The sequence below is a fragment of the Gymnodraco acuticeps genome, unplaced genomic scaffold (assembly GCF_902827175.1).
Source record: "Gymnodraco acuticeps unplaced genomic scaffold, fGymAcu1.1, whole genome shotgun sequence".
Classification (NCBI taxonomy): Eukaryota; Metazoa; Chordata; class Actinopteri; order Perciformes; family Bathydraconidae; genus Gymnodraco; species Gymnodraco acuticeps.
This window is the reverse complement of record NW_022990966.1, coordinates 3,168,867-3,191,412: the sequence shown is the minus strand read 5'-3', so window position 1 is coordinate 3,191,412 and position 22,546 is coordinate 3,168,867. Positions and strand designations below refer to the sequence as shown.

Below are 22,546 nucleotides of genomic sequence, written 5' to 3'. Positions count from 1 at the left end.
GAGGACGGGTAATAACCGGAAAAGCATGACATGGGACCTTTAGGATACATAAAACTTCACTTATAAAATGTATGGTGAGGTAATAATAAAATCAAAGCTTTCAGAGCCAAGTTTTGGAAATTGAGAGGTTTTTCTTACACGTTTTGGTCATTACTTAGTTGGTTTTTTTTAAACAATATTTGTATGGAAGTTTTCAAATATAACAAACATTACACATACACAAAACGGTGAGTCTAGGTGGCAGATACAGTGTACAATCAAATGAATAGGCATGTAAATAAACACTGGTCAGATGATGGATATACATGGATAACAAAGTACAGAAATCTGAAAGAATATGACCTGGGCTACTACACTTTATAATCTTATTGGTCATTACTTAGTTATTGTTATTTTGGAACGATACCCAGCCTTATACACCTGTCCCCATGCCAGCTAATTAAGTGTGAAAACGTTAGCTACATTCACGAGGAGCCATGTGTATGTTATCCTACAGATTATAAGACGGACATCTTCGACTTTTATTAGTTTATTTGTAATAATAATTTACGCCATCACTGTCCTACAGGAGGTTGAGTTGGAGATGGAGGCGGAGCCGGTTCAAGCTGACAAGGCGGAGACACTGAGGGACACGGCACCGGTCATAGAACCAGTCAAGGTAACGTCTCCCAACATACCGTCTGTGAGATCTGTAAAACATTTTGAACGGCTTGCAGGCTTTCAATTTTGTTTGCACTAAGATGAGATTCGGACATGGAGATTTCTTGGTTTCTATGTACCATTTTAAAGAAAACAAACTCTCTGAAACTGTGCTTAGCATATCAGATATTTCACAATATTGTATATGTATTAGTATTTGCATTTAAAAGAATGAATGTATCATTTGTGAGGACCCAGTTTCTGTTTGTTATTTACTGATTATTACGCAGACTGTATGTTAATTGTCTCTGACCTGTTGCCACTCTTTCACCGGCGTCTTCTGTACCACACAGTACGAACAGTGGCAGACATTCCTGCGCTACCAGGTTAGGTTTAATGATGTCTCCTCCCAAGTGCCCTTCCTCACATCTATACCAGTTTATCCCTGCACTCACAGTCTCTGGTCTCTTTCTGAGCGGACCCAGATGTGGGTTTAACAGTTTTTGCAAACAATTCTGGCATTTTCCAAAACGATTTCAGCCTGCAATGTCACCTCAGGTTCAGTAAGAGTAAGAACATCATCCAAATTACTGGAAATAACACGTTATGAGATAAATATACGACATCAGTAAAGTAGCTCTGCTGTGATAGAAAGCAGATTAAAGCAAAATGGGCAGACCAATCACAGACTGACTCAAAATAATATTGTTTGACTAGAATTTGATATTTTTTCCATTTGAAGCCTAAACAGAGAATACTTTCTAGTGTGCACAAACCATGGCAGTCATGGACAAAATGAACCAATATTCCCTGAATTATTATATAAAAATACCAAACATCTGGTGCTAAGAATGCTAAGAAATTCTGTTTGACCCACATCTTCAATATAAGGACTTCTCCTTCACTTTTGCTTGTGGATCCTTCCAGGCAGTATCACTGACCCGTGTTGAACCTTTCCCCTCTCACTAACGTCTTGTGTAGCTCCACAGTTCTCTCCATCATGTGGTAATGGCTTTTTGGGTTAAGGGGAGTATCCCAGTGTCCCCTAAAGCTTCCCTCTTTACCCATTTGGTGTGTTTGGATTAGTCTTTTATGTGGTTTTATATGAAAGGCACATGTGTTACCGGTTATATGACATTTTGGACCTACTTTGTATCCACTTTGGAGGGAAAATACGACTTTAAGATGACATGTTTATCCTTCAGTAACTAAAAGTTGTCTATGATTTCACAACTGGGACCGATCATTTCTGACAGTTAGGAGCACATTTCTAAAATCCTTTGTTTGTGTTTCAGGGTGAGGAGATCACCAAAGAGGAGATCGACATGTTGAGTGACGCATGCTGTAAGCTGAAGGGCCAGAAGAGGCTGCTGACTCTGGAGAAAGAGGAGCTCGAAGACCTGAAGGACGACGTCCAGGAATACAACGAGGTGCCGCTCTTCACTCGTAGTTATCGCAGAGAGAAAATGTTCCATCAACCGAATCCAAATCGTTTTTTTTTTCTTTGTATTTGGTGAAATGTAATCGTTGCTTCAAAATGATATACATTAAAACTATTATACATCAAATTACAATCAACATATCAAAAGGAAAAATAGAATAAAAATAAACAGAAATATCATTAATCCTCATACAAACGTTAATTTTCACATAAAGGGGTTTTTCAAATCCTTCATCAAAGATATAGAGTGCCACAGTGACGCGTCCTAAAACCCGGAAGTAAGCTGCGCATGGGTTCCTTCGACAAAAAAGCAACGCAATTTCTCCATAGGATTTTGGAAAATAGCTCGAATAAGGTCTGTGGTTGACACGCATTTAAGACACGGATCACGTTTTGTTCAGTCGGATCATTTCCACATGTCTACCCTGCTTCTAATCTAATCGATAGATTTATGATCGATAGATTTATGATTAGAAAATGATAAAAGTAGGGTAGACATGTGGATATTATCCAAAACGTGATCCGTCTCTTAAATGCGTGTCAACCACAGACCTTATTTCCAGCTATTTTCCAAAACCCTATGGAGAGATTGCATTGCTTTTTTGTCGAAGGAACCCATGCGCAGCTTACTTCCGGGTTTTAGGATGCGTCACTGAGGCACTCTATTAACATCATTTCGAATACTAATTTTTTCCATTCCATATATTTCACTTACAAGATCCCCCCATATAGTAGCTTATCATCTTTGAACCAACACCTTGTCATTTGTATAATAATTGCTACTCGTATCACTAGGAACAGGTGGGAAACTTTCTCCTTGATTTCTTTCTTTTTTCTAAACAGTAGACCAATTGATTTTTTAATTCAGAGAAATACCAAAAATAATTGACTTTCCCTTGTGTCTTTTTGTTGTATGTCTATTGTGTATTCGCATGTGTTTTTTTAGGATCTGGAAGAGATAAAGAAGGAGCTCTCTAAGACCGGACAAGAGAAAGCTCTGGAGGAGTCGAAGGCGAGCCAGCGTCTGTCGAAGAGAGTGAACCGAATGATCGGGCGCATCGGTAAGATCATCGGAGAGCTGGAGAAGGACAAGGTCATCCTGGACGGACAGATGGAGAGTGGAACAACCCCACCTGTTGGGTAAGAGCGGAAATCTTATTTGAACCTACACTGCTGCTGTCTGAGGGGGTTCAGAATAGAAAAGGGTTCCAATATTGGTCTGAACATCCATTTTGTAGTATATTTTTCAAAGTAAAGGGCTGACGATATTCACATTTTTTTTAGATTGTCAATATAGCCCCTAAAAAGATCAAAACAAAAATATCCCTCAATACTTTTCAACCTCGATAATCAGGTCACAAATATATAATTTATTTCTAAAAAAGGTGCAGTATTTTTCTAAAACAGTTGGTCTCTGTAGTTTTTATCAAATGTTACTCAATCAGGAGGAAAAGGTTCTTTGTTGGAAACTATTTTAACACATTTGGTGTTTTGGTGCAACAGGATGTAAGTAGGAATACTACTTATTTTATCTCATGAATTAAAACACTTTTTTCTCAGTTATCTTTGATTTTAAAGTGTATATGTCTCTTTTTTTTTAGCAGTAATACATTTTTATTATGGACTTTTACATTGAAACTATCATCATTATCTTATCATCATCATCCTCTTTATTATCGTCATCTTCATCATCATTACGTTTTCAAATGCTGGTGGAGATAATACAAGGAACAACATGTCTTCCTGAACAGAAGCATATGCTGTCAGTTATCATGCTAACCATAAATTCACAATTACAAAACCAAATCCTAATTTATTTAAACTTTACAGATTATTCTTTATTAGACATAGGGATGCCCGAAGGTAAGCTGCACTGTGGTACATTGCCATTTGCTTGCTTGCTAAACGCTAACCTCGCATCATTTAACGGTAAGCTGCTGACATTTCGCTCTAAACAATCAACCAGCTTCCTTTTGTGCTCCATGCACCAAAGTGCACCCCATTGGTTGCTGTGTATCCACTTTAATAAACAGTTATTGTTTCTTGATGAATGAAACTAGATGTAATGCTAAGATCTAACTTAAAGTGCTTGATTTGAATTTAGAAAAACTCAAAATGTATTTGTGTCGTTTTTGTCAGGGATTTACTGACAATCAGTGGTGGGCGTATTTGAGTAAAAGTACATAAGTAATATCTGTAAAATGTACTTAAAGTATCAGAAGTAAAATAACTCCTATCAGAGTGTTGTTAGAGCCTTTAAGGTCCTGAAAATTCATTGTTTTTATCATATGAATATTTGTTTAGACTTTAGGGGCTCTCCTTTTAGTTTTAAAATGTAAAACTTCACAATCAATCTGATCAGGTCCACTCAGCAACTTTATTGAAACCATCTTTGAGGCTGTGTAGGGCCTTTGATTTATAACAATGCAATATGTTTTATATATTAAAAAGTTATTAATAAATATAGCGCTTAGAAAACTGTAATGAAAAAATTATATTTCCCATAAGACAATCATTTGATGTTAAAATATAAAAATGGTAAACTGCTAATTAATTCAGCTTTAAACTAAATAATAATATGTAATACTTTAAACCATTCTTAATAGCATTTTGAGCATGGATTAACTTTGAGGCAGCTTCCACAGTAATGTTCACTCTCACTATCGACGAAGCTTGAAATCAGCGTGATTGGTGTGATTCGGGAACCTCTATTGGGGCATGTTGTCCTCAGACTTCTCCGCCACATTTTCCTCACAATTGGTTACATACCGTTTCCTGTATGCAGTGTGTTCTACTCCTTCAGGGAGAACCTCATCAGCATCGACGAGCTGATCAGCGTCATGCGACAGATCCAGAACATTCCTGAGCACAAGCTGCAGAGCATCGCCGAGTCGCTCGACGACAACAAGGACGGGAAGATCGACATCGACGACGTCATCAAGGTACGTTCACGAGACAACTGAGAAATATGGCCCTGATTTGTGGTGCATTTTTTATTTTGTAGTTTCTTTAATTATCACAGAAAGTTATTTTAAAGTTAGTTTTTAATAGGAAAAGTACTAAAGAAGCGGTTGTTATGGAAGAGAGAGGCTTTATCCTATCAAGAAATGATTGTATTCTGAATGCCCTTTAAAACTTTTACCTTTTAAAACACTTTTTGATTTTGATAAATAGTACCGCTGGCAGTCTCTGCAGGTTTTTTGTTTTTTTTATTTAGATATGAGTTTTTTTATTTGATGTAGAAATACTTAGAGCACTAATCTCATTTGTTTCACCGAAGACACAACACTTTAAAATCAGGTCACGTATATATAAAATGTATTTCCTGGTAACACCGTGGTATATAGCAAATATTATAAAACAACAAAACAATACATCCGGCAACAGGATGCTGTGTGGGATTGAATTTGTCACTATATTGTAATATCTATAGTGACATGTTATGTTAAAATACTTTGTTACACATCTGCCAAGGACTCTGCCAAGGACTAATTCTCTATCTCTCAATATTAACAAAACTAGAAAAATAATGAGTGTATCCTCCCCTGTTCAAATGGAATGTTTCCTGGCACACGTGACACACCTCCACCGAGCTTCATTACAATCTAGCCTTTAGTTTTTCTGTAATCCTATTATTATGTTATTTAGAAATACTTGAGATATAAAGCAAAGTATTAACGGCTCAAATAATAATAATAATAGACTTTATTTGTATAGCACCTTTCATGCACAAAGCAGCCCAAAGTGCTTTACAGAAAACACAACAACAATATTAAAATAATATTAAGTACAGAACAAGATAAAACATCTACAGTGATCCTAATGAAATCCCCTTGAATTAAAGCTCATCCAGAATGCAGCGGCTCGTCTGGTCTTCAACCTTCCTAAATATTCGCACACCGCACCGCTCCTCCGCTCCCTTCACTGGCTTCCAGTAACTCTTCTCTGCATCAGCAAAACGGCTCGCTGCACCCGCACTGCGAGAGGGACCCAAGTTCCCATCCGCAAAAACACGTGGGTTTGCTATCCTGACGGCCCGTCCACACAGCGGCGTGCGTTGTCGCTTGCCGGCGGGCGTGTCTGAAACTCGACCAACAACCAATCACATGAATCTCACACAAGCAGCGGTTTGATTGGCTAGAGCTTGTACTGGCATATGATTCGATTGGCTGACACTTCTGCCGAGGCTTCAAAAGTTGAACATTGCTCAACCTTTGCAGCGAGCCACGCCAGCGAAGCTCCGCGTCGCTTCCCACAATGCAGTTTGGCGAAAAGTGACGTCACCCCATTCAAAGTGAATGGTGAAGCTTTCAACGCACGCCGCTGTGTGGACGGGCCGTGACTCAAATGGTGGAATGAGCTCCCCATTGACATCAGGACAGCAGATAGCTTGCACATCTTCCGGCGCAAACTGAAAACTCATCTCTTTCGACTCCACCTCGAGCGATAGAATTACTAACAAAGCACTTATATACCAATAAAGGACTGGCTTATCTAAAGCCAGTTGAGTAGCACTTGAAATGTTTCGGCTCTATGAAACCTGATGTACTTATATGATTCTGTTTTCTTCAAGTTTGTGTCTTCTTGGTCTAATGCACTTATTGTAAGTCGCTTTGGACAAAAGCGTCAGCTAAATGCAATGTAATGTAAAAAGCTGAAATGAAAATAGGTTAAAAGAAAATAATTTAAAAAAGAAAATTTTAAATTTTTTAAAATAAAAGCAAAACATGGACAATGATACTACTGTATGATAAGCCATATTAAAAAGATAGGTTTTGAATTTGCTTTGAAACATTTGCTCTTTTGTCCTGCATTATCCCAGGTGGTGGAGCTGATCGACAAGGAGGACATCGACATCTCCACCTCTCAGGTGGCGGACATCATGGTGATGCTGCAGAAGGAGGAGAAGCTGATAGAGAAGGAGAAGGCCAAAGAGAAGGCTGAGAAGGAGGCAGCCACTTTCAATAACTAACTTTTCAATAAAGACACATAGCGATATATACATATAAAAAAGAGACCACTGACTGGCTCCCGGTCACAGAAAACTCTTCACAGCAGATCGATGTGGACGACCATTAAGAGAGGTAACCGTTGCCTTCTCAAAATGTCCTGAAAATAACATAAAAAATCATAAAAGAAGGCAAATTGCCTTTAAAAACGCACAAAATCTAACTTGATAATGTTAAACGTTTCTGTACTAATCATGTAATATGTGTTGATTGTATGTAACTTATATATCAATGAGTTATTGATAGAGGGAACACAATGGTTAATATTCCAGCATGAGAGATGACAAAAGAGGAAGTTGTTTAAAGATTATGTTTGGAAAATATATATTGGGGAGAAATATTGTTTAAAGTTTGAGGTGAACCATCTTACCTTTCTGTCATCATCTCAGAGATCATTTCTGGACCCTTCTCAGTCATCTTCATTACCATCATTTATTTATTTTCCTCTTTTGATTTTGTTTATTCATCATGCTCTCATATTGTAACCTTTTGTTATTTCTTTCTGAACGGTTCTTGCACAGGGTAGCTTTTTGCTTGCGTTAGTGTAGTATGGTGGCTGCTAACAAATATATAATCACACACAGAAAATCCACAAAAAACATTAAATCATGTGTGAGATTAAAATAATGCTAATTATTCAATCTAATAATAAAAAATAAAAATCCTAGCTTTACGTTCATCATTCCCAGTCAATCATAAGTACATGGAGGATTCATGTGTTGGATGTTAATGACTAAAGTTAGCATCAATATTAAAAACTACTGTACTGGATTTTCTTTTCATTTTGTACTTAATATTTTGTCTCATTTTAGCACTTCATAGTCATTCTTGTGTATTTTCAATAGATCTCTGATAAATGCCAAAATTGCACTATGGCACATTTAATCATAGCTTTTTGATTCCTAAAACCAACAAACAAACAAAGCCGTTAAGACTGACTTATATTCCTCAGCAGTAAGGGTAGTGCGTGTCTTGACACAAAAACAGCCAAACAATTGAAATACCAGTCAGTTGTATAGAGTAGAAAAGTGTTTATTTGTTTCGTTTTTTTCTGGTTTCTGTCTCGGAAAGTATTTTCCAGTTGTTTGGAGGTTGTCTGCTCGGAAGGTGGAAGTAGTTTATCTGCAACTAGTTCATCTTACGCACATGAGTAGTGTGATAACTCGTAATCCTGACCTCCATAGCTTGAATACTAAGTGACCTTTGCTTGACAGAGATATTATGGATCACAAACGGCTGTATATTTTTTGAGTACTATACGGTAGATAGTCTTCACAGAGGATTTACTTGATGTAATTTGGGCTGAAAGACGCTTTGTTGTAGTTGAAGGTGGTTAGAGGCACACACTGAGTTATTTAGCACTGCAGCCATGAATGTCAAGTCAACTGAGCTTTACGTCCCTTTTCAACTGTGTTCACACTGCAGGCAGCCTGGCCACTGCATTTTGAAGTGCTGCAATTCATATTTATTTTGATTTTATTTGATGCGCTTTGTTTAAACGTTAATAACATGTCAAACAATGGACAAGATGACGGTTTCAAATGATGATTTTTAGTCTGTCCAACAGCCATAATCGGGGTTTGGATTCAATTGGTAAAAATAAAACAGGAAAAATTAGCAAATTCTTATCATTTAGAACTTGGACACAGCCATCATTCATTTTTTGCCGAATTCATGTCTTACACAAGTACTATATTTTCAAAATGGAGGTCTCTCTCAATCAGCTCATTGTTTAATTGAATACTTTCAGCACACTGAGTTGTTTGTCTAGTGGCTCCAGTGTGATCCCACAGTAAAGGGAAGATTTAGTGTTGGGTACTCTGTGGTGGAACAAACACTTTTTCCTCCATGGTAACCAGAGAGGAGCTCAGGTGTAAACGTCAGAAGACAAAGTGGTGCTTGAGATAGCGTTGAGAGGACGGCGCTTCATTGAATCTGTTCCCGGAATCTGCTGTCATACGTGTGCGTGATTTAGAGCTCGTGGTGCTCTGTCCCGGGTCAGACCCAGCGCTGCAGTCACTCGGATGGGTGCTGATGGGTAAACACTCGCCCCATACATGGGCCAGCCAGCTCCTCTGGAGGGTTGTGTTTATGTTAGAGACGATCCTGCGGCACATGGCATGCTCTGCGCCGCATAAATCAGCCGTCGGTGTAAACGCTGTGACAACGTCTCTATTACACTTGGCAGCGGAGAGGGGTGTTTGTGGTCGGGTCGGAGGAGTGTGTGTACGTTAGCAGCACTGCCACTGTCTCTAGGCGCCGAGGGGCCAAAGGACCGGGGGTATATGTGTGATAGTGATGTATACCAGGGCATCAAGGTCTGGAGAGGATTGAAATGGTATGTGTGTTGATGCAGAGCGCTCCAGGAAAACTAAATGTATTCATCTGTTAATAATTTAATCTGTAAAAAGTGATCTGTCAGCACCCAGGTTTTTGTCCAACCAACAGTCGAAAACCTCAATCATTTGTATTTACAATCATTAACCTAAACTCAAAAGTGTTTGGCATGTTTAGTGAGCGAAATTATTAAAAACAAGTGATCTGTTATTTTCTGTCGATAAACGAATTAACCAACCATTTCAGTTCTAAATTCTTCGCATCTTCAAGGTAATCTTTTTGTGTAACAAAGCCCAAACATTTTACAAAACTATAGGATATTCAATATAGAAGCAGAAAATGAAAATGTGCTAATTCTTACACGTAAAATGGTTGCAGATATTATCAAACAATTGTATATTCTCGCAAATATTGTGCTACTAAAGACCTATAAAATAACTTCATACACTGGTCCTTTGGACATTATATTTCGGACATGCTAGCAGGATATGATAATAAAACATGAAAACCTGACGAACCTAAAAATGCATTCATGAAATTCTGGAGAAAACAATTACATTTTTTATAAAGAACAACATAAAGGAACCATGATATGAAAGCAGAATGCTACATGACAACATTTAAAAAAGTTTGCCTATATTTACAAAACTTAGATTGTTATTTACAAAACCTCTGCAGGCGTGCATGGTGGTTTGTGATTGTGTGTGGAGCGGAGCAGCGTTCAAAGCTCACCGCTGGCAGCAGTGTTGCACTATGTTTCAGAAAAGTCTTTCTAAGGGAGGAAGAGAGGAGGGATACCGTTGGCAGCAGAGGCATTTTGACAGCGAGCTTGTTTTTCATTGGAAACAAAGTCCAGTATGCAGGAGTCTTGTTTTTTTCTCTTTTGGTGACTTTCATTTGACATTTTAGACTCATTGGAAGAAGAAACGGCAGATTTGAGCTCGCTGTCTCTGACTGTCCTCTGCTAAGTATTTCCAATGTGTAAATAATACACTATTTGTTTTTGATACCGCAGGTGTGTGTGAACTGCTATGTGAGCTGCTTTGTCGCGATCTACGATATAAAAACCGTCCTTAAAGATTCCTGTAGAGTTTGAGGAGTTGTATGCTAGAAGAACAAATACTTAAAGCAATAAGTCATTGATGCATCATGTGCATAACCTTGTATTTCCCTTTCTTCCTTTTTGAGGCAGAGGTGTGTTTGATTGTAATATATGTAATTTAGAGTCAGTAAGAAAAAAGGCTGCTATAACCAAAAATGTGTGGTTTTTGATGGTCTGATTTTTGGGAGGTGATGCACTAGTTGGTGATTATTGTATGGAACTATATATTTTTAAGAATCCACTTTTTCCAGGAAGCTACCCTTTTGTAGGATCTTTAAAAATATATGAGATTTATCTTTGGGTGGAAGTAGGGGGAAAGGCAGCTGGAGACTGAAACCAGGATCAGGAGAGTTGTTTAAAGTCAGGGAAACATGATGAGGAGGAGTCGGAGTCTAACTGGAGCAACGATCAGGTTCATACTCTGGTCTGGAAACTAAGAAAATAATCAGGTGGAGAAAACGTTTTAATTAATAGCACATCCACCATCTTTTATCACGAGTTCAGGTGTGTTCAGGCAGAAGGCTAAGCATATATTCCTCACTTTTCTACCAGTTTCAAATGTAGAAAATACATATATATTCAAGATTTGTTTGCATGTGTGGAAATGGAAAGACGCATTTTTTTAACATTTCCAAGCGCCGAAAATAAAATGCTCTTTGCCTTCTGTCTGAACCGGTCTGTTCACAGTAAATAATTAATTTCACATTTTTAAAAGCCCCGTGTTGGCTAGCCACTTTTAGTTTACATGACATTAATCCCAAACAATAATCAAATTTAATTCTAAAAAATAAATGCAGGAATCCAGTGTTGGTCTTTGAAGTTTTAATAATCTAACATCAGAGAAAGAAATCAGGTAACATCTCAACTCGGTTTGAAAGGTGCGGTGAAATCATGCAGTATAAAGACAAAGCCTGCTGGAGGTTTAGTTTTGAGATAATTGTCATGTTATTTATTTATTTAATCAAATTTTGCAATGTTTTTTTTTTTTCTTCCTCCAAATGTGGACATGTTCTTTGACAACATGACCTGATATCAGAATTTAGTTTGACTAACTTGACCCTCAAATGTACGAAAAGCTTCATTTATTTTTAAACACAGATCAAGTGTCAATGTACAGAAACTTTTAAAAATGAATCATACATGTTGAATAAATTATGGATGATCCTGGATTCTCTTTTTTGTTTGATTTTGTTTTCCCATCACTCATGCTTTGTCTCATTTCCACCCAGCCATTTTAGTTTGTGTGTGTGTGTGTGTCATCTCTAAAGCTCTCCATGCAGACATTTTGTGTGTTTTGTTATCCCAAACCCTCAATCTTCACATCACTGCCTCTCCCCACAAAGCCTCCGTACTCCACAGCTGGAGCTCAACCCGGCTAAAATGTTAAAGTCTGAATGTTAACAGATTAAAGTAAAGTCCACAGACGCATCGAGGCCATTACAGATCTTGTTTTTAAGTCCTTATGCACACTGAACGTCCTGTAAAACGCCATCATTGGCTAGGCTGACATGCTTTCTTCTTGCAGGTTTCTGTTGAATATTTAATCATTTCCTTTTGCATTAATGGCAAAAAGAAAAATTATTTTATTTTGGCGGTGTGTCCCTGCTTATGTGATGCTCTGGAACAGATCCAAACAAAGCCTGAAAATACCAGATACACAACATTTAATGAGTACAGTTTAAAATGTGAATACAGGAAGAGGCTGAGCAGGCAGAGTGAGTCTCATTCAGAACAGAGAGCGTGTTAACCAATGGTAATTGCATAAGCCTTACAGCCTTGAGTATTCCTTGTGTTAACAGAGGTTGAGAAGTAATGAACTTACTTTAGAGCAGCACGTCACTGTAAGAAGCTAATGGTATCTGAAAGTGGGTCCCAGGAATGTATAACGTTTGCACAGGTATGTTCTGTAAATAGTAAGTAGAGGTATAATTGTATATAAGATTAAATATGGGTTGTTTAAAGGCAGAATTCTGCAAAATGAAACGTATGGGTGTCATTTTTATGTGGTTTGGAAAATGTTGGATTTATTTAGATGTACTCATTATTTCCCCGAGGCACAATTAATAATCACATCTAAAGTTGCAGGGGTCTAAAAAACATTTCTGGTGTTCGCTGCAGTCCTTCCTAAAAAACACGAATATTACTAATGAAGCTTTTTCGTCGGCTTTTAATGCCCATATATAAGTTTGACACGTTTACTCTCCTTCAATCCAGTTTGTTTTGTCTTTTGTTTCAATTTCATCCATTTTCCATCGGTTTTACCCTCATATTCATATATCATGAACATATGTCAATATCTGATGGAGATGATAAAGATTTTGCACAAGTTAAATGAACCTTTTCTGAAGATTCAAATAATAATAATAATAATGGGCCTTTTGACTCTTAAAACGGCTTTTAAGAACATTTTCCAATGTAATTCCTAGAAGTTTGATGAATATGGGCTCGGGATGAGATGTTTACGAGCGAAACTTAAAGGGAGATTCAGTGTAGAAAATACTATCTAAGTGATCCTCAATCCTGGGACTCAGCTCCCTTAAGTGGACACTTGAAGCAGCAGATTGAGGTCCTCACTGCTGCATAAACAGTATGTGGACCTTCTTTTAAAGTAGAATTTTACTGTAAATAAGTTAAGGAGCTCGCTAGATGTCTCACTGTGCAGCACTTAGTCCCATCGCAGACTGCATGCTCGAGTAGAATAAAACATAAAACTCTTCTATCGGTGTATAACCTGAGTCTGTACAACATGTATTTGTATTTTTCACATTTTGGGGTATTTTCCTGATGTTAGATCTCTGCTGAGAAAAACACACAGACTCTCCTCACAGCTTCAGTGTTCTGTAAAGTTTTCTCAAATATGTAAACTGACTGGGCGTGCTTCACTCAGATACTTAAGGAAAGAACTATAGGAATCCTAAAAGCCAAGAAGAAGATTGAGAGGAAGGGGTGACTTGTTTTGACTCAAATGTCCTCTCCTCACAGGTGCTTCATGCTTTGTACTGTAATTTATTTATTCTGGAAGTCACATGTTTTTTTTTAACATCAGTGCCTGAGGATCATTTTATTGACCACATCCAAGTCCCTGTGGTTGATTATGTTCTGTTGTGGTTTCTTACAACCAGTTGTCATGTTGGTTATGTTATTCTTTTAACCACATGAACTCTTAACATCTTGTTTGAAAAAAGATTGTGGTGTTGAGAAATGTTGGGTTAATTCATCGTTTCTTCCAGAGCATCATTGATATTTTCTTAGGGGCAAAATGTCATTTTAGAAGTGACAATTTCATAACAAAACAATGAGGTATTTATTATGAAACATGATTTCCCACTCAATTTTGCCCCAACAATAAACTGTACTTAACTTTCTTGGAAACAAAACTTTTAAACAAACTATTTTAAAGTTTTTATCTTTAAACAGCTTAAAAAAAGAAGGCAATGCAACTTTATTTGTAAAGCAGCTTTCCTACATTGATCAATTCCAGCTGAAAAACACACAAGCCTAACTCAACCACATTGGTGCTCACAGATAATATAATGCCTTCCAAGTCGTGCTGGTTTGAAAGCCCCCCCCCCCCCCCCCCCGCCCCCCTTAATTACATCTTAAGGGCTTTTAAAAAATGCAATAATGATATTTATTAATAAGGTATAACGAATGTATATTTTTAAATGTATCACTTGGTGTTATGACTATACTCTATTTACATGTTCGAGTTGCTTCATCAACCTCTAGTTTTTGCTTCAGGCTTCTTCGGTTTATTTGTGATGGTATTTCCACACCATGTTAAAGATTTTGGAATTTTCCATCTGTCACGACATCTGAATGTCCTGTCTGACTACAAAGAGCTGGGGAGAGTAAAACAGTTTGGAAATCATACAAAACAGGAAACAACAGCTGTTGAATAACACTGGGATTTGTATTCATAGTGAGAAAAGAACATAGCGTCGATCATCAATGTAAATCTTCACACAGATGCAGAAGTTTATAAAACTGAAAAGTGTTTATAGTGAAACCACACTGTTGTCTGCTTCAGTATAAAACTCACAGGGCTGTCTAAACGAACATCTGGATGGTTCGCCAGCTGCTGTGATCACGCTGTTATTCACATCGCTTGAAACGAACTGCAATACATCTCGCTGCTGTCTGTGCTTCTGCCTTCAGTAGTAGTGGTCTATTCTATCTGTTAATGAATACAACCCATTTTAAATAAACACATACTGATACTTTGGGCTGGTATTTGTCTTTATATATACATTAAACATGTGAAATGGGAATCTAACATTTTATAAAGTCATGTTATTTCAATTATTTCCTCATTAAAAAGCTGTGTTTATTCTAGAAATTATTTTTGGAATACTTATTTCAACTTTAAAAGTTCATTATTTTGGATTCCACTTGAGCGTTTCCACCATATAAGACTAAACAAGGTTTTACAAATAAATAATTTAATAATTTCTCCATCAAAGATTATATACCTTGTCCTGACTCTGAGCTCACGACTTATCACTGAGCGAAACACATCAGATTTGGTCACATAACTCCATAAATATAAACTGAGGCAACATCAAAATATGCTCCACAATGCGTTAAAAGATCTGTTGTAAAGGAACCATTGAGAAAATAAAATAACAAACTAAAAATGAAAGCAACTTCAGTGTCAAAATATCAGCTTTCTGCCTCCAAAAGCTAATTTCCATCCATTTGTTTACAGTTGTTTGCTGTGTGGCCACCAGATGGCAGTGTGAGCCTGATAGTGCAGATGAACGCATTTTCTGATTTAACTGATTTCATGATAAATGAACACAGACCACTCAGCCACCTAGCAAATGGGGTAAATAAAAGGAAACACTTTGTCCTCACACATTTGCAGCTTCAGGTCAGGTGAGAGTGTTTTTACTGTGTCATGTAACCACAGAAGAAGAACTACTAATTGACTTTCAGACATGTCCCTGTGTGTAATCTTTCTGCTCTCCTTATGTTCCCTTGTAGGGAAACCCCACCTTCCTGGCGTCCCAGCAGAGAAAACAAACCATGCAAAGAGTTTCAAAGGCTTCATGAAACTGAGCTCAATGCAAACTAATGATAGAGTAGTTAGCCTGTCATTTAAATTGGCAAAATGCCAATCAAATCTACGGTGGCCCTGAAGTGCAAGACACTACAGCATTTCACAAAACACTACAGCATTTCAGAAAATCGTTTTGTTTGTTTAAAAATGTCACAATGACTAGGGATAGATTGAATAAGCTGTAGTTTGGAAGAAGTACTCCTTTACTTAAAAATACCACAATGGTAAAATGTTACTTACAAAAAAGTTAAATAGTTGCACCAAAACTGCCCCGATGTAAATATAAAAGTAACTTTTTTTGGGTTTAGTCCAGGTTTTTGTGAATTTTGTTATACATCAATAATAAAAATAAAAATGAATGGAAATATAAAAGGATATTATAGTGGCCATACAAGATGTGTTGCTTAAAATTATTTAATTACATTTAAAGGTGGGGTAGGTAAGTTTGAGAAACCGGCTCGAGATACACTTTGTGTTATATTCCATGGAATGCTCTTAACATCCCGATAGCAATGAATATCTGAAGTGCTTTGACACAAAATCCATTAAAAACATGTCATCTGTGGAAGCCGTAGTACTGTAAAAAGCACGACCAATCATTTTAGCCGGCCCGGCTAAAATAACTGGATGGCCTACCTGCCTGTCAGTCTTCCATCTGTGCACAAATTTATCTCGTGCCCTCATTGGTCATGTGCGCGTTCGTGTGTGTTGGAGGAGGGGCTCTGTAAGGAAGTGGCAAAAAAAAATACGGCTGTGTATTTTCAAATTCTAGCGCACTCGAGCTGGTTTCTCCAAAATTACCTACCCCACCTTTAATTATATCCTCTAAATAAATGTCTCACATGGTTTCACGCATTTCCTGAAACTCAGATTAAGCCAGGTTTCAAATTCTTATGTAATTTTTAAGTATTAAATTATACTTATAATCTTTCTTTATAATCTTTATATATTATACTCAAAGGTTTTTACAGGAACAATTAACATTATTCCCTTTGAAACGGTTTTATAAATCACGATCTGAGTGATGAACAAAGCCGTCTTTAAAACTGTAACGTTAACATCCCAGTTGATTACTTACATATTTTTTATTACAAGTTCTCTTACTGTAAATGTTATGAATAAATATGCTTGTTGTCACATGTTCCAGTGCTAAGATTAGGTGAGTTTAGGAGAAATCTCGGATGCAAACAGACAAAGTTAGTAAAATAAACACCTAAATGTGTATTTTTGATGTTTCCTTTTCCACTCATCTGAAATAAATGTGACTAAATGTTTTGGAAGCAAAATAACCCAAACTCAAAAATGTAACAATACATGATAAATAACAGATTTCACTGTGCTGCCTAAAGTAGAGCTAGCAGGAAGTAGTCAAGTACTGCTGCATTATTCCAGTAGTGGAGTAAAGGTAAGAGGTATTTTACAGCTCTGCTCTCAGTGAGTCTTTAAGTGTGGGTTAATGGACGTTCTGCTCTGAGGCCTCTCTGTATCAGAACCTCAGGCCTGTCTCTCTTCCAGACCAAACACACATCCATCTCCGTCTCCACCGCTGACCCCTGCTATCTGGCGTCGACTAACCTTCACTCTGGCGTCTGTAAACACGCTGGCTCGTCACTGAAGGCCACCCAGCCTCTGTGGTCACTCAGGACGCAGAGCTAGAGGGAGACCATGAACGTGTTGGAGCGGCTTTACAGTCACCGAGAGTACACACAGAAGTTTTTATATAGGTAATAAAACTTCTCACAGTCTTTCTTTGCCCTGATTTTTATTTTAGTTTTATGGGAGATATTCACTGGACGCTAATCAAACCACCAGAGAGCCTACTGTGTTCTCTATCCATGTTTTTTCAACTTCTAAATATGTTGGTCCAGCAGAAATATTTTCCTTATGAACAGGGTGTAAAAACAAACATCCCAGCTCAGTTTGTGCCCAATTACTATATTTAGCATGATATTCAATGCCACAACATTTACTCCAGTTGGACTAATATCTTGAAATCTGGTATGGACATTTAATGACATCCCTACATAGGACTTCAGTTTTTTTTTACATATATGAATAGGAAATATATCTTAGAGGCCCTTGGTCACAATGCAGGAAAGAGTCTAAGCAACACGCTTGAACTGAAGGAAAAAAAGGAAATAGAAAATGTCATAACAGGTAGAAATGGGTTAAGAGAATCAGGCGGATTTCTTGATTCTTCGCCATGCAGTAACGTCCATTGAAAATACATACAAGAGGAATTGATGTGGCTCTCTATTCTAAATGCATACATCTCACTGCTGCCAGCCTGTTTAATCCCATTTATCAATATTGAGGGTACAAGCCATGGACGACAACATGTAAATGACGCCATGACAGCACCATGTTTACGAGGCTTTATTGACTCTCCTGCATGCTAATCCCCTTAATGAAACACCCTCACCCTCTGGAGTAAGAATGAGTCACCAAAGTGAGTTTTTAATTTAAATGCAGATTATGTTTTCAGGTGACTGGAGGCCGAGCATTTGGCCGGCTGTTCAGGTTCACACTTTGGTGCAGAGGGAGGGAGGGAGGGAGGGGGGGGGGGCGGGCAGCAGCAGCAGCAGCTTTGACTGGCAGGTGGTGCAGCCTGATGCAGGTTGCAGTTGCCGGGATGTCTGGGAGGAAAGTGGGCAGGCGGCTGGGAGGAGATGATAGTTTTTAAATGGGGTTGTTTCCTGGCCGCTGCACAGCTGGCCGCTCCTCAGAGACTCATTACCAGTTACAGTGGGTGCTGATGTCTGGTGGCATCGCTGGGCTCAGCTGACAAACTCCAGAGAAACAAAGCTACCCCCGACTGCTGATCACTGGCAGCAACACTCAGTGTGTGTGTGTGTGTGTGTGTGTGTGTGTGTGTGTGTGTGTGTGTGTGTGTGTGTGTGTGTGTGTGTGTGTGTGATGGTTCTGTGCACTGAGGAAAACATGTGTGCATGGATAAGCTCCATTCTTTCCTAGTTTAAGAAAGTGAGGTTTTGTCATTTTCCGGGGATCGACAAGATCTAATCTTATCAAAGTTATTTGTGGGTGTGAGGGACGACATTTTGTAGCAATACTTAAAACTTTTCCACCATAACCAGTGCAAATATATGTTTTTACATTTAAACATTTTAAAACATGTACACATACTAGATAGACTCCTTTTATATTGCAAGTAGACAAGTAATCATTCAGTTTTTTCTTAATGTTTCCTCGTTGTTTGAAATGTTTTGCAGTAGAAGAAGAAGTGCATACATCTGTGTGGGTGTGATTCTGTTTCTCTGTGATAAAGGTGTGTGTAAAGTTCTCTTAATGTTGGTGCATGTGTTCAGATTATACACTTGATGCTTTATAGTGTGTTAAACTGTACGTGTATGTGTGTTTGCGTTCATTATAGTTGTGATGTCTCTGAAGGTTGGTGCATATCTACAGGTGTGTGTGTGAATGTGTGTGTGTGTGTGTGTGTGTGTGTGTGTGTGTGTGTGTGTGTGTGTGTGTGTGGCACAGCAGAAAAAGCTTTATTGTTCCCATTTAATCACCAGGCTTCCTCTAATTGGCATCTCTCTCACTGAGGGCTCTTTAAGGACGATCATCAGCACTTTATCACCATTATGGTTCATTAACAGCACAGCGCAGAATGAGATGTTCTCACCTCCTGTGCTCAGATACACTCTGAATACATATTAAAGAGAAAGTCTGGGTTTATAAATATCCTCTCAGTTCGCCAGCAGCTGCAGGTAAAGTGAGAGAATTCATATCCTCTTCTGAAATCAACGTCATGTTTGATTATTGAGCTCACTTTCTCCCACTCTGGACAGCAGGGTGGAAACTGGATCTGACCCACATATCTTCACACTGCCCAAAATGTAAATGTGTAATAGTCCTAATATTTGTTGAAACATCTCGTAGACAGACCTTTGAGCTCATCATGGCGGAGTTACATTATTTCATTCTTTGCAATATGTCATATGTTCCAGTCTTGATGGGTATCATTTATGCATTTATAACAGTCAGGATTGGCACATCCTGGCTTCTTCTTCTGTCTGTACTTCTACTTCTAACGTTTGAGTATTTATAAGCTGTTTTGCTAATGGATGTACCTGCGTCTTGTTTTTTAGCCGTTAAACTTTAGGATAAAGTACATCACCTGCATCTACATCTGCAGATACATTCGCACACTAATTTTGGACATTTTAGTATTATTTTGACTTTGAATGTGCATATTTGAACACATTGAAAGGCTGTTCTCTATTGAGATAATAACCCACAGTCCCTGTTTGGGAAAATGACCCAGTGAGGAATTCAAACATATCAATGTGTCTTTGAACTAATGTCCCTTTATTTACTCTATATTGTATAAACCATACACAGTGCAAAGTGTTATTTGCAGATTAGAGGTATTTAGAAGTTTCTTTAAATGCACAAATAACAGTGCCTTTGCATATTTGCTCTACGCTGCAATAATAAAGACGAAGCAAACTAAATGTTTACTGTGGGAGTGTTTCTCAGGAGAGTTTGAAGTCACAGCCAGTTGATTTTCATAGTTCACTGAAATGAAATGAACTAGGATGGCTCGGCCTCAAAAAAGTATTTGAAGTTTCCCCACCCCTTTTGAAGTTTCCACTGAAAGAGTATTTTGCTTTTAAGCGTTTGCTCAAGTCCGTGTGGTTTAGTCAAGAAGCAACTCTTGCAGCAGACAGGTTCAAGTGAAGTTGCGAAAACACAATTTTTGTGACTTAATTTAGCCTCAATTTCAAATTCAGAAGTCTCAATCTCTGCCTACAGTGTGCAAGTTGGAAATGAATGTAAAAAAATCCTGCTAGGTCACATGGGATTTGCAGATAATGAGCTAAAACGGTGCAAAACCGCAAGCATGGTGCTTTAAAGTGGCATCCAGCAGACCAGGAAACCTTCTCCTCCCTCTCTCCTCTCAGGAGCGTCTCACCACATTGCCCAAAAGACCAAACTTCCCTCCAGCAGCTTCCCGGTGTGATAAGAAGCTCCATATTTTCATGCTAATGCACTTTCATCCTCTTAGAGGGAGCGTACAGGGCACACCTGCGACGGCTCTCAAGGTAATCAGGAGATGTGATGGAGTTGCATGCAGAGATGGAGGTTGCACAGTAGGTTTGACTCTCGCTTACCACGCACGCACGCACGCACGCACGCACGCACGCACGCACGCACGCACGCACGCACGCACGCACGCACGCACGCACGCACGCACGCACGCACGCACGCACGCACGCACGCACGCACACACACACACACACACACACACACACACACACACCACACACACACACACACACACACACACACACACACACACACACACACACACACACACACACACACACACACACACACTCACATACTCACTCCCTCTGTATCTCTCTCCTTTCCAAACCAAACCACACTACAGATGTGGTGGAAGAGGAGGAGGGGCGGGGGATCAGACCGGCTAAATAAGACGGCTTGAAAGAGTAAGAGCGCACAGACGCACTGCCAAGAAGATATTTCCATTTTTCTTAAATGCGTCTCTGTTAAATGGAAAACAAATGTGTGATTGATGTGTTCGACTTCGGCGATGACGAAAGGGGAAGAGACGCCGTCCCCATCTCAAAGCTTTGAAATGAGAGACTGGCATTATAAAAGTGAGGGTGAAAAGTTATATGAAGTAACAGTGGGATGCAGAGGAATGTGAGGTCGCTTTGATGGTAAAACACAGATTTTCTCTTCAAGCTTGCGATAAAAAATGCACAAGACATAAATAAAGAATGTGTGAAAGCGAGGCAAGGAATTAGTGTACTAAACCTTGACGAAGAAGCAATTAAAGTACTTTAAATACGAACATACACAAATTGACCAGCAAATTGATCAGCAAATTGGCTGCTTGTAAAAGACTTAAGGGCCTTGGATCCAGTGACATAAAGACATTAGAGTCTGAATACACAAATGAAACACGCCCCAGAAACAACTCAAGGCCAAACAATCATTAACTCTCTGTCACACAGCTGTCAGTTCAAAATGACTTCTCAATCATGAAAAGAAAACCTCCCTCTCCATCTGGAATCCGGCCTATATCTTCATGAATTGAATAGTTTGGGCTAAAAAATGATAATCTCTGAGCGGAAATTCCTGATACGAGAAGATCACTGTCTATCAAATGTCAGAGTAATGTTTTGAGGTATCTGCTTTTGGCTGAGGAAACTATAAATCACACATCTTCTCCAAAAGGTTTAAACTGATTATCTTTGTACTATGCTTCCTTTCAGCAAAAATCAATAACTGATGTCCATCGTTCATATTTGAGGATTAGTTGTCAGGATCTGCACATTTCTACTTGAGGGACGAATAAAGGTATTCTGTATTCTGATCTGATTTCAAAACAACTAACATTACTTTGTTTTATTGTTTACTAATTTGGCACCTCCAAAGTAAAGGCTAAAATAACAAGTTAAACTATGAACAACGCCTGTCAAAAAAAACGGTGTTTCCAATTGATCAAACAATTGAACACCTAAATATATTTTTCTTTAATAAATGGCGGTTGACTACTAGAGTTACATTACATTACGTTGCATTTAGCTGACGCTTTTATCCAAAGCGACTTACAATAAGTGCATTCGACCAAGAAGATACAACTTTGAAGAAAACAGAATCATATAAGTAGACCTACATCAGGTTTCATAGAGCCAAAACATTTCAAGTGCTACTCAACTGGCTTTAGATAAGCCAGTCCTTTATTAGTATAATATAAGTGCTTTGTTAGCAATTCTTTGTTAGTAATTCTATCGCTCGAAGTGGAGTCGAAAGAGATGAGTTTTCAGTCTGCGCCAGAAGATGTGTATCTGCTGTCCTGATTTCAATGGGGAGCTCATTAAAGGCACATTACCGCCACCTACTGCTGGATTATGGACCAGACTTCCCTATTTCCATTTCCATGGCAGAAAGATCCT

The 22,546-nt window shown here is 38.4% G+C and overlaps 1 protein-coding gene across 4 annotated transcripts in view; it reads left to right on the top strand.

Moving 5' to 3' along the window:
• The window catches only part of letm1 (leucine zipper-EF-hand containing transmembrane protein 1), a 31,043-nt gene extending 16,292 nt beyond the window's left edge, over nt 1–14,751 (top strand). Inside the window, exons 10-15 of one of the 4 annotated variants that reach the window (XM_034235282.1) lie at nt 569–658; nt 993–1,025; nt 1,935–2,069; nt 3,027–3,220; nt 4,884–5,022; nt 6,903–14,751. In XM_034235282.1, coding sequence (XP_034091173.1) covers nt 569–658; nt 993–1,025; nt 1,935–2,069; nt 3,027–3,220; nt 4,884–5,022; nt 6,903–7,052 — 741 coding nt within the window. In that variant the 3' untranslated portion in view covers nt 7,053–14,751. Of the gene's footprint in view, nt 1–568; nt 659–992; nt 1,026–1,934; nt 2,070–3,026; nt 3,221–4,865; nt 5,023–6,902 lie in introns of all 4 variants that reach the window. The other 3 variants (XM_034235281.1, XM_034235284.1, XM_034235283.1) reach the window with 3 other exon arrangements.
• Nucleotides 14,752–22,546: the final 7,795 nt, after the last annotated feature.